This window comes from Gorilla gorilla, chromosome 6 (assembly GCF_029281585.2).
Source record: "Gorilla gorilla gorilla isolate KB3781 chromosome 6, NHGRI_mGorGor1-v2.1_pri, whole genome shotgun sequence".
In the NCBI taxonomy this organism is placed as follows: domain Eukaryota; kingdom Metazoa; phylum Chordata; class Mammalia; order Primates; family Hominidae; genus Gorilla; species Gorilla gorilla.
The window spans coordinates 81,831,401-81,843,865 of NC_073230.2; the positions used below are offsets into that span (position 1 = coordinate 81,831,401).

General features: G+C 46.6%; 1 protein-coding gene across 2 annotated transcripts in view; it reads right to left on the bottom strand.

Moving 5' to 3' along the window:
• CALN1 (calneuron 1) overlaps positions 1-12,226 on the bottom strand; it is a 634,846-nt gene extending 622,620 nt beyond the window's left edge. The window contains exons 1-2 of one of the 2 annotated variants that reach the window (XM_055392700.2): positions 11,937-12,226; positions 3,126-3,316 (exon numbers count right to left, since the gene is read on the bottom strand). In XM_055392700.2, coding sequence (XP_055248675.1) covers positions 3,126-3,244 — 119 coding nt within the window. In that variant the 5' untranslated portion in view covers positions 3,245-3,316; positions 11,937-12,226. The remainder of the gene's footprint in view (positions 1-3,125; positions 3,317-11,936) is intronic. The other variant, XM_063708594.1, reaches the window with a different exon arrangement.
• Positions 12,227-12,465: the final 239 nt, after the last annotated feature.

Here is a 12,465-nt window from a genome sequence, read left to right on the forward strand (position 1 = left end):
CTTTATAGCAGCACAAAACGGACTAATATATGGGGGTGAGGAGGCACCCCGCTTCTCTAGTCATTCCCCCTCCCCATCTTCTGTCCACCCATTTATACTGGCAGCAGCTACGTTCATGCATCTGACCCTCTTCTCTTGGGCACTACTGATTTGATCTGGAGTGGACAGCAATGAGCTTGTTTCCCAGGGGATTTGGAATTGAGACCACACTGATTCCTCCATTTGATCACTGTCAAACAGATAGCTGTTTGACAGGAATCATCTTCATATGGACAAAGAAACCCAAGACACTTAGCTTTCTCAGATTTTCCACATCCTTCCAGGTCCTTGATGATGAGCTAAATTTTGAACCGGCCATTGCTTGGCATTGCTCCTTCTTCTCTGACACTAGCTCTTGTTCTCTCCAGAATCTGATCAGTAAACTGATGGAAGCAGAGGCTACATTACATGAGGCGAGATTAAGAAGGAATCAAGGCCAGGCATGATGGTTCAAGCCTATAATCCCAGCACTTTGGGAGGCCAAGGCAGGTGTATCACTTGAGGTCAGGGGTTTGAGACCAGCCTAATCAACATGGTGAAACCCCATCTCTACTAAAAATATAAAATTAGCTGGGTTTGGTGGCGGCCGCCTGTAATCCCAGAGCTGCACCTCTGGCCTTAGATTTCATGAGACCCACCCTCTGCCCACCCCCATGGAAATCTCCCTAACATGTTTCCCTTTTTACTTCTGATAACTCTCCTGGACTTCTGTCCCTTGCAACCAATATGGCTCTGGGAGGTGTGAAAGTGATCTGGAGATGGAAGACGAGACACATCAAGGAGACTCCTCTCTGCTTTCTAACTTCGCCTGCCCTGCCCACACTGTGCATAACCACTCAGGCCACTACAGCGAGGAAACAGTGGTGGCTCTTTTGTGAGCATGCTTTGGGGTCAGAGGAGGGCCCTGGTGCCCCTGTTTTTGCTAAGGTGTCAACATGCTTCTCTCAATGCGCCTGGAAAAGATGACCTATACATGGGGACTGCATTCTCTTCTACTCCTTTCTCTCAAGGGTCTCACAATACCCAGGCAGTGCTTTACCTGAAGGAGGTTCCCAACCAAAGAACTGAAGGGCAGGAGGCAATGCACTCTGAGAGATAACATTACTGCTGAACCTAAGGGGAGAACACGTTCCTGATGGGCTGTGTTCTCACTCCCCTCCACATCCAACTCCCTGGAGCCAAGACCTTGACCACAGATCTTCCTCCTCTGGCCCCACCCGATGCCCTGCTTTTTGGCTTTCTCTCTCAGCCCACTGCACAAAGAAATCTTTGAGGAATGTGTGGATACGTCCCCAAGGAAGGAATAACAAACAGAAACATGTTCAGTGCGTGTGTGTGTGCGCACACAAATGTGTGACTGCAACAAGCCAGGAGGTGTAGAGACCCTTAGCCCCAGGGTCTAAAGGGAGTTCATGTTCACCCCCAAAGGAGAAGCACATGCCTTGGGAGAAACTGCCTCCTTGGGTCATCACTGTCCCCCAGAGACAGGTGACACTCAACTGCCTAATTCACGCTGCTTGCAACTCTTGCCAAAAAATTCCAAATTCCCAAAATTCAGGAACAAATGAGGGAACATTTTTAATGTGACAGTGTGTTGAGCAAAAAGATTTGTCTGTTTGCTGTGTGATATCCTCAGATCTAGAGGCAGGCAAATATCCCTTTCCTCCGTCACACCAGCTTTCTGTAAGGCAGCCCTCCTAGGACTTACCAAAATGTTTCTCTTACTCAATTCTTACCTCCTTTTCTCAACATGCCCCACCCCCTTTTCCAGGGGAAGTGTTCAACATCCTTTCATTTATCCTAGGCTGGTAAAAGTCCAACCATGCCTGCCTTTGGTGGAAGCTCCTCTCCTGGAAGGGATGAGCTGGGATGGGGAGACCATCCCAAGATGATCTCTGACTCTAGCCAACCTTCCTTGCTCTGAGCCTGCCCTTCAGCGTTTGTCATTTCCAGCTTTACATTGCCCTATTCCAGATGCTTCCTCAGAGGCTAAGAGAGTGGCTTCCCCAGTAGGTAAGCGTTCCCTTGGCCAGAGGTCTCATCAGCTCCTGCCCTTGACTTCTCAAATGTCAAGTTGTATTGGAGAAGGTTCTGAACAGAGTCTTGTAAGCATCCTGTTCCTGGGTCCCACAGCCTAGCTCCCTGCTCATGGGAGAAATTGCTGAACATCAGGAGCTCTAGTCACTAAAAACACATCCACTTCCTTTTCTTCCCCACAAGCCTAACTCTAAACTCTCTGCCCCCACCATATACACTTAACAGTCGCCACTGGAAGCTGGTGGCTAAAGCTGGAGATCCCATTCTGAACAGCCTTAGGGAGACGATTTCAGAATGTACCCATTTATAGGACTCACCACAGACCAATTCCTTGATGCCAGCATCCACACAGATCAAAATTGTGTTCTACACCAAACCACACCCAGAGTTGAAATTCCTCTTGGGTTTGTATAGCCATGAGGGTCTCCGAGGAGAAGAAAAAGAGCAAGATCAAAAACCCAGGGAGGCCTGTGGCTTGGTAGCATAGAAAACTCCTCACCCCAAACTGACCGCATCAATGACCAGAGAGAGACAGGGTAGCCTAGTGGTTAGGAGCATAATTTTTTGGGGGGATGGGGTGAGATTCAGAGAGACTTGGGTAGGAATCCCAGGTTTGCCTTTGGCTGTGATCTCAGTCAAGATGCCTGTTTGTGTTACTTTCCTCCTGTCGAAACAAGATTAACAATACTCTTAAGAAATTATTTGAGAATTGGTTGAAATTGTCTATGCAAAGCTCCCATTTTTATGCTAGTACATAGTCCACACCCTGTAAGCTGTATTTGTCATTGTTCACCTGAAAACAAGCATGTCCCTCCCCAAGAGTCAGTTTCCAAACCCATCCCTTCATCCCATCCACACATCTCAAATAGGCTCAAGAAAGGGGATAGAATCTCTGTACCCAGCCAGGACAGCTCTCCCAGGCGTCCATTTCATAGATTCTCCTCTCCAGCCTAGACACGCAGCAGCGGCAAAGCCTCCTGGACCCCGCGCCACCCCCTACCTGAGGGCTGCCAAACAATCTAGGTCCTGGGGTTTGGGAGAAGACTTGCCAGGTGGGGAAGTCGGGGGCCTGGCTCCTCGGCGGCTCCTCTCCCCCTCCGAGGGCTCCTCCGTCCCCCTTTTTCTCATTCTCGGGCTTCCCCTCTCCGGGTTGCTCTGGCAGCCGCATCGGGGTCCAGGGCGATGTTCTCAGAGAGAGTTAGAAGCGCATCAAAGGAACGTCAGCGAAGGCACTGAGACTCTGAAAGGAGTTGACAGAAACTTACAGCCTGCACAGTGCTGAGCGATTATTCTTCTCAAAGCCTGCCGCCTAAATAATTCACACCCTCCCTTCCGTGTTTACACAGGACAATGGTAGAAACACAATCCTGGCACAAGAAATATAATTACAGTTGAGACAGATGTTTAGTTATTAATAAGGCCTCAATGTCACCAGAGGGTACTGTACAATAAGCCAATAATGGGCTTTTGGAGCCAACCTTAATATTTACAGGTATTTTTCCATTCGTACCCCCGTGGGCATTGCCGGAGTATGTGCAGTGTGGAGAGAGCTATAGCCGCCAACGTGATTGCAACTTGCAAGGAAGCAAAACACCTTGCCAGCATCATTTGTTTCCTTGCTGCTGACACCAGGAAAGCCACAGAAACAAAATGGGGGACTGAGCTGGAAATCACCATCTAACGGTGAAGGACTCTGGCCCAGCCTCCCAAACTTACTCATGCTGTCGCAATCCCAGGGCAATACCCTCCTAACTTCCTTAAAGCATACAGCATCCAAGATGGCATCCCATTACCAGCTCCAGGGCAGACCTACAACCTATGCATATGGAATCTCTAGGTCCACCTGATGTCACCAAGTGGCAACATCCTCTTTCTACCTCTCTCTGGTATCGTTACCACCTACTTGTCCCTTACAACTCAGCTCAGGTGTCACCTCTTCTGAAAAGTTGTCCTTGACCTGGCCCTCTCCCTTGGTTGGGTTAACGCACCCCTCATCTCTGCCTACTTCTACTGTCATTTGTCCACAATCTCCGTCCCCTCCTCCCAACATTGTGTTGAGAAAAACCCCAGGCAGGGAAGAGCTCAGATGCACACTGTGTGGCATTTAGGCCCAGACAGGGACAACCTTAAAATAATTGGTGCTCAATAAATACGTATTGAACACACAGTTAATCAATGTCAGTTCTCTGGTTCCATTGAAGTTAAAAACAAACAATAATAAAGACAAACAAAGACTCTCTTGAGATGTGAAGTTCAGAGAGTTGGTGATGAAACCAACAAACCCCGGCCACCATGGATCAGGGCCCCATCTGAGAAAGTTGTACCCATAAGAACGTCTACACATTGCAGCAGGCAATGGCTTCTCGCAGAAACACACAGATGAGTCTCCATTTCTCACTACTTGGCCCCTGAACACTGTATCCTGGGAAGAGTCCCTCCACCCTCTTTCTACTCTCGATTCTGGTGAGAGGTGCATGCTCATGCCTGGGAAGTGGTCTCCTATCAAAGTCAGCTCTTAGGGGATCAGGCTCAGAAAATGACTGTAGAAAGCAGAAAGAAGGCTTGAAGAGCTCTATGTGGATGGTGGACATTATTGTTGCAGGTTGTTGTTGTAAATCTGCACACACAGTACCCACTGAAAGTCAGCCTCATTCGGCTCAAATGAAACAGGCTCAGCCCAAAGCCCTGTGAGTAACTCATCAGCTACTGGTCTGAATGAATGACGGACAGACACATAAACCAACTGGACGCTTTGTAATTTCCATCTGAACCAGAAACCCCCATGGTCTTAGCTCAGAGCTGGACCAGATGGTGTCTGGGTGCCCCAACGTCCGAGGTCTCTGGTTCCCCAACGGTTGTGGGATGGAGTTAAGCCCTCCATCCCACAGGAATGATGAGATAGGACAGGAAGGGTGTTATGTCCTGTGATTGGGCTGGAACTTCCCAAGGGCTGGGATCTCAAAGACACCTTAAAGAGAGTAAGTGTCTCACAGCAAGAAGCCACATCTCACCAAACAGCACATGTGCAACCCACCCACGCAACAGCACTTGGCCTCAAACACATACATGCACACACACACAACAGCACTGGTCTTCAGATGCGTGCTCACAGACCAGCATTGTAACACTCATAGCCTAGGGATGATCTTAGACCCATCTAGCATGGCTTGGGAGGTCTCAGGAAACTTAACAATTATGGTGGAAGGCAAAGGGCAAACAAGCATGTCTTCACACGCCTGTCTCCTGAGACATATGCCCAGGAGCACTCACCCCCACACCCACATGGCTCCCACGCAACTTCACACAGCTGCACACTCTGTCCCCAGCAGCACACACCCGTACGCCACTCTCTTACACATGCCTATGACTCATCTATTCACACACACTACAACGCCCACTTCCCCACACACGCGGCACATGCCGAAACTCTTGGAGACTTCCCTAGTTAGCTCGTTAAGTTAAACAGGAGAAACAAGTGTGTCATTACAGTAGAAACGCAAAAAAAAAAATGACATTTTATTTTCAGATATGCTTTTAGTTGCCATGGCAGTCCCCAGCACCATGGAAGTTGTGATTGGTGGTAAATGCATATTTCAAAAAGCAGTAATTAGCTCCCCATATGCAAAAACGTCTGAAAATGTTGAGTCCCTTCTCTTGTCAGGTCCCCCCAGGCAGTGTGGACATCAGAGCAGGGCACCCAGATGAGAACTGCCGGGAGCTCTCTGCAAGGATGTTCCAAGCTGATGGTCGCCAGGCTTCTGAGCCCAATACACTTAATGACTTGGAACCTGCCCACAGCTCAACAGGCGCACGGCACTGAAGGTGGCAGCTCCCCGTAAGGAACAATCGCTCCTGCTGCTCAGCCGGCCTCTGGTGCCCTCACTGCGGCACTCGCGATGTGCCAGAGAAACACAAAGCCAGGGGACCCAAAATGGAGCTGGCTCCCATAGCCAGAAGCCGTCTCTCCAGAATTCCCCTCTCCCAGTCACAGCTGCCTGCTGGCGTAACGAGGGAAGCCAAGCTGCCCTGCACAAGCTGGACTAACCACTGTTGGCCAACTAATGAAGCACCCCATGTTGACATCTGCACAGAAGACAGACCTCCATCTTCCCCCAATTTAACTGGAAGCTTCTCCAAGACACAGGCACCTCCTGAGTCCTCACAGCCTTATGCATCTTGGGACCCAAGGTGCATTTCCCCAATGAGCTTCCTTGTCCCCAAATTAACCGGTTACCTCATTTCCTGATGCGATTCCTAAGGGCGATTAATTTCCAGAATTTGTCCTCCAAAGTCCATTTGCTAATTGCCTTTACAATTGTCATCTGAAAGGTCAGCCGGAAGGAGCTGGATTTTTGAGCCCCAGTCTTGAAGTTAGATCTCTGGGCTAATTCCTAGACCCACATGAGGATCCTTGTCAGCTTTTTTTTTTTTTTTTTAGACGGAGTCTTGTTCTGTCACCCAGGCTGGAGTGCAGTAGCGTGATCCCTGCTCACTGCAGCCTCTGCCTCCCAGGTTCAAGCCATTCTCCTGCCTCAGCCTCCCAAGTAACTGGGATTACAGGTGCACACCACCAGACCTGGCTAATTTTTGTATTTTTAGTAGAGACGGGTTTCACCATGTTGGCCAGGCTGGTCTTGAACTTCTGACCTCAAGTGATCTGCCTGCCTCAGCCTCCCAAAGTGCTGGGATTACAGACATGAGCCACCGTGCCAGCCCCTTGTCAGCTTTTCATTCCAATAGGTGACCTACCCACTTCCTTTAGCACTGAAAATGTCCCTGGAACACTGCCCAGTCACTCTTTCAGGGCTCAGACCAGTAGCAGGCACTCTTATCCACCCAAAAAGTGATGTAGCCCTGGGTCTACGCTTTGAGCACTCTATCACCTGCCATCACTTTTACCAACCCATAATATGCAGAGAATGGTGAAGTAATATTGTTAAGAACATCTCTAATCAAATTAGACCATCCAGTTCAAATCCTCGCTGTGCCACTTAGGGGCTGTGTGACCTTGGGCAAGTGACTTAACCTCTCTGGGCTTCACTTTCCTGATCTGCAAAATGAACCTCATGGTAACACCTACCTTTTAAAGTTATTGTGAAGTGTTAGGCACAGAGCAGGTACTACATATGCTAGCCCCCTGATATGGTTTGGATTTGTGTCCCCACCCAAATCTCATGTCAAACTGTAATCCCCAATGTTGGAGGTGGGGCCTGGTAACAGGTGACTGGATCACGGGGGTGTATTTTTCCCACTTTCATGCTGTTCTTGTGATACAGTTCTCATGAGATCTGGTTGTTGCAAGTGTGTGCAAACAACTTTGCTGCTTCCGTCCTCTCTTCTCCTCCTACTCTGGCCATGTGAAGACATGCCTGTTTCCCCTTGGCCTTCCACCATAATTGTAAGTTTTCTGAGGCCTCCCCAGCCATGCTTCCTGTATAGCCTGCAGAACCGTGAGCCCATTAAACCCCTTTTCTTTATAAATTACCCAGTCTCAGGGATTTCTTTATAGCAGTGCAGTAACAGACTAATACACTATCATTCTCCATTTTTTTCTTTTTGCACTAATAGTGACTGAGCTCCTTCTCCGCTCAGATGGGTGCTGGACTGGACACAGGGCCGGATGGAGGTGGGATGTGTGGAAGTGAATCCACCACAGATGTAGCCTCACGGAGCTCAGAGAGTCAAGCTGGAAACTCAGACACAAACACACGGAACCGGGGAAGATTGTACCTACTCCTTCAGTCTGGAGGATCAGTTTGTTCCTGAGGGTATCCAAGAAGGGAGACTTTGATTCTCCCCTTCTGTGGCACTAGGTATGCAAATATGCACTGTATGGCATTTAGGCGCAGGCAGGAGCAACCTTGAAATAATTGGTGTTCAATAAACATATTGAACACACATTTAATCAATGTCAGTTCCCTTTGGTTCCATATTGACGTTAAAAACAAACCGTAGGCCTGGCATGGAGGCTCACATCTGTAATCCCAGCACTTTGGGAGGCCAAGGGGGGTGGATCACCCAAGGTCAGGAGTTTGAGCCCAGCCTGGCCAACATGGTGAAACCCCATCTCTATTAAAAAAAGAAAAAAAAAATAGTAGTGCGTGGTGGCTCACGCTTGTAGTCCCAGCTACTCAGGAGGGTAAGGCATGAAAGAGAATCACTTGAACCCGGGAGGTGGAGGTTGCAGTGAGCTGAGATCACGCCACTGCACTCCAGCCTGGGCAACAGACTCGGTCTCAGAAAAAAATTAAACACACACACACAGAGATAATAAAGACAAAGACTCTCTAGAGACGTGAAGGTCAGAGAGCATAACTGGAATATGTTGGTGATGTTGGTGACAAAACCAACAAAGCCCTGGTCATCATGGATAATTTTTGTATAAATTTATGGGATACAAGTGCAATTTTGTTACATGCAAGGATTGCATGGTGGTCATGAAAAGACATACAAATGACCACCAATTATTATCTTTCCTTTTTTTTTTTTTTTTTTTTTTTGAGACAGGGTTGCACTCAGTCACCCAGGTTGGAGTGCAGAGGCGCAATCATAGCTCCCTGCAGCCTCAACCTCCCGGGCTCAAGTGAGCCTGCCACCTCCAGTCCCCTCAGTAGCTGCGACTACAGGCGGGCACCATCACTCCTGGCTAATTTTTGTATTTTTTGTAGAGATGCAATTTCACCATGTTGCCCAGGTTTGTCTCAAACTCCTGGGCTCAAGTAATCTGCCCACCTCAGCCTCCCAAAGTGCTGGGATTGCAGGTTGTGAGCCACCACACCTGGCCCCAAGTATACTTTTTTGGGGCAGGAGGGCAGCGGTGGAACAGAGTCTTGCTCTGTGGCCCAGACTAGACTGCAGTGGCACTATCTCAGCTTACTGCAACTTCCGCCTCCCGGGTTCAAGAGATTCTCCTGACTCAGCCTCCCGAGTAGCTGGGATTAGAGGCACCCGCCACCACTCCTGGCTAATTTTTGCATTTTTAGTAGAGACAGGGTTTCGCCATCTTGGCCAGGCTGGTCTCGAACTCCTGACCTCATGATCTACCCACCTCGGCCTCCCAAAATGCTGGGATTACAGGCAGAAGCCACGGCACCTGGCCCAGCATACTCTTAAATGGACCTCTGTGCTTGTAACCCATGCACCAGATTGGTTGCTGAAGGCCACAGAGGCTGAAATGATGAGGTTGGCCAGTCCAGACTGTATCCACATACCTCCCTTCCTGAGAGGCTGGCGCAGAGTATAACCTTAAACGGATCTCTGTGCCAGCCTCTGAGGAAGGAGGCATATGGATAGTCTGAGTGGACTGGCCAACCTCATTATTTCAGCGTCTGTGGCCTTCAGCAACCAATCTGGTGCATGGGTTACAAGCAGACTCAGCACACCAAAGTCTTTCATGGATTTGATCCCTTTGGAAGTATCTAAAATTCCAATCACTGGGAGCAAGACTGAGCTGAAAATCTAATGTTTGTGAATGGAGAGGGATGAGCTTGCATTGTTTATGGGCATAAATAACTCATAAGCATGGGTTAAATGGTTTTATTTAGCCTCTGGGACCCCATGGAACAGTGGTTCCCAGGCTGTTACTCGAAGGCCCAGTTCAAAGAATCACCAAGGAACGTTCCCTCCCTCTTAACCACGTTGGGCATCAAGTTACACTCTTTTGCATCTTGTGGTCTCTGCTAGATTTTACAGTTGTTGAGGGCCACATTATAATCAGTTTTTTCCCTGCAATGCTTGATAATGGTTTTCCCCTTGGTCCTTTCCTCTAAAACCCTGCAAAGATGCACCACATTTAACCCACAAGAATTATTTATTTTTGTTATAACTGAACATAATTCTTTCTTGAAGATATCTTTTGGACAAAATGTTGCATTGTGCGGGTCATGCCATATGGTGTGTAATGGGGTACCAGTTGCTGACAAAAAAGAGGACGGGGCAGAGTGTGAGCTCCAGCCTGCCCCAAATCTAAGCCCTGCATTTGCTGGAACATGAGAGCCTGGAGCTCTTAAATATGTAAGAGAGGTTGTCAAATCTACTTAACTGCTTACGAGCAATGAAGTCTCATCACTGCACTTGTGTTTACTGACTCTGCAAAGGTGATTGTCGGCCATCATTTTGAATATCTTACTACTAAGATGTATTCAAAAGCACAAAAAAGAAACCTAAAACTGCCAATCTAGGACGTAGAAAATGTCCATGGAATTCCTTGAAAGATGCAAAAGCGAAATCCTTCTACGTGATGTAAAATCAAAGTTGTTTTCTCCCTATCTCTGCCCAAAACCAATTAGATATCATCACGGAAATAAAATACATACACAGGCAAAGCCAAAATTGTAAGTCCACATCTGAAAACTGAAATGAGCTTTTCAAATCACCTCAATTCTTCTGCAAGTGAGACTTCTCAGGAGCCCTAATGTCCCTTCATGTCCTGGCTTAGAGATCCGCATAAGCAAAACACCCTAAACCCTGGTTCTTCAAAATGAAAACCAAGACCCTATGAACGGCTCACAATTAACATTGAAAATCAGAGTAAAATAGGGAACTATATATATTTCCTGAACATAAATACACCTCCGGATCAGCTCACGAGCCAGCACCCTACTTCTTACTTTCCAAGAAGCACTAGAAACTTTATTGCTAAAATCAGAAAAAAACACAAGGATGTTCACTATCTCTGCTATTAACACTGTATTGTGGGCATTAACCAACATGATCAGACAAACAATTAGAGGCATAAGACGGGGAAAAAATAAAGTTATTTGAAGGTGATATGATTATATGTCTGGAAAATCCCGAAGAATTCATGAAAAAAACGATTACAAATAATAGGTGAATTTAGTAAAGCATTAGAATAAGACCAACACACAGAACTTAACAGGACATGTGTAGAAACAGAAGATAATGTATGAGCAGAGCCTATTTATAAGAGCAAACATAAATAAAAGTTTTACAGAGTTGAAAAAAACTATCAAAAGGAAAAAGCAAAGCAATTCCTTAAAATAGAAAATGAACTGAAACATGCAAACACAACTGTATTTCAAGTTAATGGCTTAACTACAGAGAAAACCGTTTTTTTCAAGTTACTTTAGAACATAATATTTTGAGCTTTCCAAGTGAGACATAGTCTCAGGACAAAAAGAACCACAAAGAAATCATACATAAGAGATTCATGTAACATCATTAAGAATCAAGATTTTCTATGTTAGAGAAAAGAGCTGTAAATAAAACAATTTTAAGGTTAAGTAAAACCTCTGAAATCTAGTTTGAATAAAAATATCACTGTAAACTCAATTTATTTTTGTCTTTAAAAAACTACGGACGTATCCGTTGTGTCACTGAAAAGACGTCAAGGTAATAAAACTCAAGCAATGAGCACTCAAATTGTAGTCTCAAAATACCATTTCCGGCTAAGTAATCAACTCCATGGGAGGAAATACGAAAAGTCTTGTCAGGCCTAAAAGTGGATAAGTTCTCAATGACGCCAAATGACAGAGAAACTAACTGGAAGAAGACACAGCCAATCACCAAATATGGTACAACTCATTATCCTGAAAATTGACATGAATGTAATTGCTAAGAAATAAAGTAATTACTCTTTTAAAGTAATAAGTAAGAAAATAACCAAACAACTGTCCTGCCTTTTCTATACAGATTGTATTATAGGATAACCAAATAGTTAATGAAGCAACTCTCTTTTAGAGAGGTATCATAAACCGATAAAGAAAAAATCATAGATTAGAACACCACCATAATCCGGAACTTGTCTCCAGACTATGAAAGTACCCAGATGGCTCCCAACCTGGCCCAGCTGGGACCTGCATGCAGCTGAGCCCACCGTGATCTTTAGTTTCTGTGCCCACCTGTGTGCGGAATTTATCCCTTCTGCTGGGTTCTTGGTCTCGCTGACTTTAAGAATAAAACCATGGACCTCGCGGTGAGTGTTACAGCTCTTAAAGGTGGCGCGTCCGGAGTTGTCTGCTTCTCCCGGTGGGCTTGCGGTCTTGCTGACTTCAAGAACGAAGACGCAGACCGCAGCCGTGAGTGTTAAAAGTCGCGCGGACCCAGTCTAAGCAGCAGTAAGCTTTATTAAGAAGCAGGAAAGAACAAAACACAAACGCTGGCGAACAGCACCCCAGCGAACTTCCCCAGCTGGCTCGGGTAGCCAACTTTTATTCTCTTATTCCGCCCTGCCCATGTCCTGCTGATTGGTCCATTTTACAGAGTGCTGATTGGTCCATTTTACAGAGTGCTGATTGGTCCATTTTACAGAGTGCTGATTGGTCCATTTTACAGAGTGCTGATTGGTCCATTTTACAGAGTGCTGATTGGTCCATTTTTACAGAATGCTGACTGGTGCATTTACAATCCTCTAGCTAGACACAGAGCACC